Raw genomic sequence first — 5,857 nt, forward strand, 5'->3', positions numbered from 1 at the left:
GCGCCCCAGGGTGGCTGTGGCTACAATGTAGCTGCCATCACCAGTGTGTGAATGGGTGGATGACTGGATATGTAAAGCGCTTTGGGGTCCTTAGGGACTAGTAAAGCGCTATATAAATACAGGCCATTTACCATGTTTACAAAAATTTATATTTGCATTTACTCAACATGTCTGTGGGGGTTTTTTTACCGTAAAAAAATACTACTAGGATTTTAAGTTCTTTGTGTGATTTCAGATCAGTAACAGTATGTCAGTGAAAAAAAACAACTAAATTCAGTTGAGCTGAAAAAAATGACACCAAACAAGGCAAGGGGAAAAATAAAATGAAACAATCTGAGGGTGAAACACAAACATAAACTCAAAAGGAGTCAAAAATGTCCGGTTGTATTTCAGACCTCAGTGGGTTCATCCAACAAATCATGAAAAATTAGGTTTACATGTTTGTTCATGACGGTGCAGATTTCTGACATTTTGTGTCATTTAAGCTGCAACAATGTGACTGTTTTCTAACAAAAACAGTGAAACTTAAGTTAGACTTGTGTTTGTAAATGAAGCGCCCCATGTTGTGTAGCTTTCTGGATTTTATACTTATTGGGCTACATGTTCATTTATTATACATGCTATACAGAAACTCACATGTTTCATGTAACTAAAGTGTGTAATTATGTGGGCTACAGACAATAATTAAGTTATAGACTATATTTATATGAAAAACGTGTATACTTACTGCATTTGAATTATTTTAACCATATGTAACCACCTACATATGTGTGTGTGTGTGTGTGGGGGGGGGGGGGGGGGGAGGCTTTGATTTTGCCACCCCATTTGATTTCTTTGCCACCCTCATGTCACCCCAAGAAAATTTCTCTAGATCCGCCCCTGCCCTGCAGCTGTTTAGTTATTTATTTTTAACCAGGAACCTGAGGAGGAGCTCTCCAAGCATAAACTAATACATAGTCATTATTCACTTGTTATTCTTAATTGAATTAATGCTTTTTGTACATGTAAAGATTTTGAGCAGTCGAGTATTAAAAGAAAGGAGAAAAGATTGTGTTGCATTTTATCGTTTCCTGTGAAAAAATCAATGATCAGTTTATTAAATCAGATATTAAAACAAGTCCCGAACAGTAAACAAATGACTTTTAAAAATCTACGACAAACGCATTAGATATTATGATGAATACACAAATAAACACAAAGATTTTTAAAAATGCAGAGATTCCAGAGATGCACCGAGAAACTTCAACACAAGCTTTCTGTCCTCCGCTGGTGCACGTGGCACAAAACTCCAGATCCAAGTAAACTGGGAAATACGGTTCTTATCTCACGGTGCATCCTGCAGCATCCTGTGAAGTTTTGGTTTTCGAGTGCGCTGCGTACGTGTTTCTTCTTCAGGTCTTTAGGTTTTCGCGCCCCTCAGCACTAGATGGAGATTGAAAGAAACTACAGGAAGATGTGCTCTGCTGGTTCAGTCATCATCAGAAGTTCCTTTTTCAGAACAAAAGGAGTGTTTTTAACATCTCTGTGTGTGACATGCTGTGAAGCATCTATTTGAAACCAAATAATTCAAATATTTTTTTAAAAAAATAAACAATTTTTGTATTACACATACAAAAAAGTAATTTATTGATGTTTCTGCATGTGTAATACAAAAAGTAATGATTACACTTTACTTGTTATTTTTATTGAAATAATGCAGCCTTTTGAGCCACAGTGGTTACGCCCACTCTTCACTGTGTGCCTTCTCCCACTGTCACACTGCACACGTTCCCGTCCACTGTCTCATAGAGTCAAATGTCTGGAAACATAATATGTCAGAATGGATGCAGTGAGTTGTATACGTGACAGAGATGGTTGTTAGAGTACTTTGATCTACTCTGTAAAGTGATGTGAAAATGCCCTGTGACATAATCACTGGTCAACATCAGGCTACAGCTGCACAGCAACACTTGACTGATGAGCGGCTCTTCCTCTCACAGTTTATGACACACGCAGAGTCCGACTGCTGTTACCTGCTCGGCTGCGATCAGCACGCACTCGGCTTTAACAGCATTCTCGCTTCTTGACTAGATGTGTGCGTCTGTGCTGATGCTTTTGCACGATAATCGTACACTCCTCCAGAGCTGTGCTCCATCACGCTCCACCTCCGAGCACGTGACCTGACATCACCTGGTTGTAGCCAAAGGAAGAAATGTTTTGTTCTGTTTGTGTCAGCGTGCAGAACTGTGACGGTTCATGACTGACTTCAGTGCAGTAACACAGCACGACTCTGCTGTGTTATTAAAAATGTGTTTATATTAGCACATATACAAATGTAGTTGTTGCAAACAACACAAGTTTTAGGATTATGACAGGATCACCAGGCAAAAACATCATGTCTCACAATTTTTTCAACTGAGACTGATTCTGAGGCCGCACGCTGTTTAAGACTGTGAGAGCATTTAGAAGAGAAAGCCCAGAGTGTGGTGGGATTTCTGTTGTGTAATAGTGTGGCAGTGACTCGACTTCCAGACGGGGAAATCCCAGAACTCTTGTGTGGGCGCCAGACGGGAAAACTCCACAGTGCAGCTTCTGGCACGTCTGAGTTTCTGCCTAAACTTTGTGCGACATCTCTCTTTCTGCCTCACATCTTTTTATTTCAGCACTGCTCAGCAACTTCTTGTATCTCAGGAATTTCTTTTATTTTTCTGACTCATCTCTATAGAATCTGCTTCATGTCGTCTGCTGTTGTGTAATTAAGAGTTAAAATAAGCTTGAACAGCTGCCCGTCAGCATCGTTTGTGCTAAACACTATTCAAAGTAAAACAGTACAAATATAAGTGACGTTGACCTTTCTCTCCTCAGCGAGCCGTTATATTCATCCCACATCTCGTTCCTATTTTCAAAGACTCATTTACCGCCTGTGGTTCTGATTTGCGGCTTTGAGCACACTGAATATGTCGGCTCCACTCTGCTCGGCAGACACAACCATCGGTTGATTGTCCCATAACTGAAAGATTGCACACGAATAACCTCCACAATAATGAAACAACATACACATGGAACACGCAGGCTGTGGCCACACGTGCATGAATTTACAGAAAACAAAGAATTACTTCATAACAAATGAATGTGTTTCTTAAATGACCTGATTGAAGATTTACTCTATATGTGATCTGAAACATCAATATTATTATTCTGTGATATTAAAATAAAATCTGTAGTCACATAAACAAATCCTAGAAAAGAAAAAACTGAATAATGAGTGTCAGGTCACCGTCCTCCGCACACAGCTGTCTTCATACAGACGCTCTGGTTTCTCGTCCTTTAATGTGAAGCATAATGCAGTCACTATGTACGCGTCATGTTTAGGCGAAGCTGTGGATGATCCATCGTAAGCAAAAGATGACCTGAAACATCCACAATCAATCAGTCCATGACTGGGAGAGTATAGATGTGACTGAAGCAACTGGGAAACATAACGACTCACCTGTAACTGCTAACGAAGCGTAAACACACTCTGATGTCTTACATCTAACAAGACCGGATTTGTTAGTTACTTACTAAAAAAATTTTTCAAAAATTCTGCAGAATCAACTCATTTAACAAAATCTGAGGACTTAGAATCACTGTGGTTACAAACCCACCAGTTATGTTGTTTTCAGACATTATGCTGATGCAGCCTTTTCTCTGACAAGCTTAATGGTTGGATATTATTCATATTATATAATATTAATATTTTCAAAGTCACTAAATGTAAACGTAATAAATCCTGTGACCATCCAAAACTGTGGGTTACTTCCAGCCGTGGTTCAGAACAAACTGTGTGTAAAACACCTCAGCAGGTACGTGTGCTCTGTAGGAGCTTTTACAGCGTAAACTGTGAAGTTTGAAGCTCTGTCTGCAAAACAGCAGCAGCACACTACAGAGTGGAACATGTTCTGAGCCCAAACAACCACACACACACACACACACACACACACACACACACACACACACACACACACACACACACACACACACACACACACACACACATTAAAGTCTTCTATTTCCATACAAAACCAAACGTGTGTTCGTTTCAATAAATGAAAACGTGAAATGAAAGCTCCACAGAGGCAGAGCGAGCTCCGACAGGAGGGCGATGCGTTCAGTGGGTCAGTGCTGGCTTACCTGTTTGAACTGCTCCTCATAGGTCCACTCGTGGTTCTGCGACGCGGCGTGCAACGATGGAGAGTCTGCGTGACCGTGGGGAGCGAAGACTCTGAGATGCTGAGACACGCACGCTTCCTGCAGAGAGGACTGGTTTAACCCAACATCGTCCCCGACCTCGTCTTGGTCCATGAGATCCTGTTCTTCCGTGTCATCTCCCTCCCCGTCCCGGTCTTTAACGCAGATACCGGGGTTGGAGTTCCCGTCTTCGGCGCATATATGGACTTCCATGTGAGGAGGGGTCACTCCTGGGGGTGAGCTTTCAGCTCCGGCGGAGAGGGCGCCTGGCATCGCCAGCTGATAGTGGCGGAAAGCCAGAGCTTGTTGGTGGATCTGGGACTCCACCATACAGCGGAGCTCCTTCTCTTTCTCCGCCTGCCGGAGCTTCTCCTCCAGGGCGAGGCGCGCTGCCTGCTGGCGCTGCAGGTTTTCCATGACAGCCTCGAGTTTCATGCCGCCGCTGCCGAGCTGGTGAGACTGTGCGCCGGGATACGGGCTGTGGGGTGTTTGGCGTGGAAGGCTGCTGCCAGAGGAGAAACAGCTTTGCTGCAAGGGAAAAGCGGTTGGTCGTAAATATTATCACATCAAATGCTTCCTTCAGTAAGCCACGTGGTCGGATATCAGATTGTCATAAAGAGCATAGCAAGCGACACATGTTAGCCGCAGGTGAAAAGTTCTGTGAGCGCAGAAAACATGGACGGAACTGGATGTAAAGACAAAATAACATAAAGTCCGGACGCTTACCAACACAGACTTAGCAGTTACACGTGAGTTATCAACCATGTTGCCGAAACAGCCCAATCACGAGTCTTCTTTCAGGCGCAACACGAACATGCTCAGGAATAAATGCGTAAAGCGGCTCAGTCATAAATGCCGGAGCGCCCGCTTTCTTTAGGCAACAAGTGGCAAATGTAGTGAGAATGAAGCCTGGAGGTAGAGATCAGCGCGCCTGGTCCACCTGCAGCAGCAGCGCGTCAGCACTGAGAGCTGACCGCACGCTGTGATGCAACCACTGACACCTCTGCTCAAGTAACGCCAGGTTATTTATTTAAGCAGACATCCTGAAGTATGTTTACAAACTGGTTTGTGCAGTTTTGTTTTGTATTTTTTGTAAAGCTGAACTTCAACATGACAAAAAACGACTCAAGTCACGTGTACAGGCATTTAAAACCCAGATGTGTCAGTTTTACTGGGATCATAATACGCCTGTAATTTCCATATGATTAAGAGACAATAATATTGTTTTGATATTTTACAACAGATATTCATGTTTGAATATGTATTTCTGTGACGCGTTTTCCGCTCGCACCTGTGAAACCGAGCCTTAAATTTACTTCGTCACATGAATCCAATAAAAAGTCACGTGAAATAAAATCTCATGACTGTTTCCATAAACCTTTTTGTATTCAGAATTATTAATATTTATGTTGTACCAACGGGACATTTGTTTGTTTGTTTGTTTTTGCTTTACACAAACAAACAAACAAACGAACAAACAAAATAAAGTACAAAAAAAAAGATGTTGAGTTTCTGGATATTTCTTTTTGTATTTAAAAACTAAGGTGATTGAAAAATAATGAAATTTAAATAATTCTTTTTCAGTTATTTTTACAGTTACATTAAAGTTATGTTTTCATTAAGCCCTCTGTTTAATTGCATTTACCCA

The 5,857-nt window shown here is 41.7% G+C and overlaps 1 protein-coding gene across 2 annotated transcripts; it reads right to left on the minus strand.

The window, feature by feature from the left end:
* Window positions 1-1,053: 1,053 nt before the first annotated feature.
* On the minus strand, window positions 1,054-5,559 carry LOC113034033 (AT-rich interactive domain-containing protein 3A-like). 2 transcript variants are annotated; one of them, XM_026188317.2, is made up of 3 exons: window positions 4,936-5,559; window positions 4,153-4,737; window positions 1,054-1,422 (listed from the first exon to the last, which is right to left on the minus strand). In XM_026188317.2, the coding sequence occupies exons 1-3, from the start codon at window positions 4,972-4,974 to the stop codon at window positions 1,417-1,419; spliced, it is 630 nt and encodes a 209-aa protein (XP_026044102.2). In that variant the 5' UTR covers window positions 4,975-5,559; the 3' UTR covers window positions 1,054-1,416. The 2 variants fall into 2 exon arrangements, with proteins under 2 accessions (XP_026044102.2, XP_026044101.2); XM_026188316.2 differs by having other exon boundaries at window positions 1,054-2,169.
* Window positions 5,560-5,857: the final 298 nt, after the last annotated feature.

Source organism: Astatotilapia calliptera, chromosome 12, assembly GCF_964374335.1.
Source record: "Astatotilapia calliptera chromosome 12, fAstCal68.1, whole genome shotgun sequence".
NCBI classification, from domain to species: domain Eukaryota; kingdom Metazoa; phylum Chordata; class Actinopteri; order Cichliformes; family Cichlidae; genus Astatotilapia; species Astatotilapia calliptera.

What these genes read in the sequence shown, in the direction of transcription:
- LOC113034033 (XM_026188316.2), bottom strand. Translation starts at nt 4,974, where the DNA reads ATGGTTGATAACTCACGTGTAACTGCTAAGTCTGTGTTG. An exon ending in TAACTGCTAAGTCTGTGTTG is followed by an intron (nt 4,738 to 4,935) that starts GTAAGCGTCCGG and finishes TTTCCCTTGCAG; the next exon opens with CAAAGCTGTTTCTCCTCTGG. An exon ending in ATGAGGAGCAGTTCAAACAG is followed by an intron (nt 2,170 to 4,152) that starts GTAAGCCAGCAC and finishes GGCTACAACCAG; the next exon opens with GTGATGTCAGGTCACGTGCT.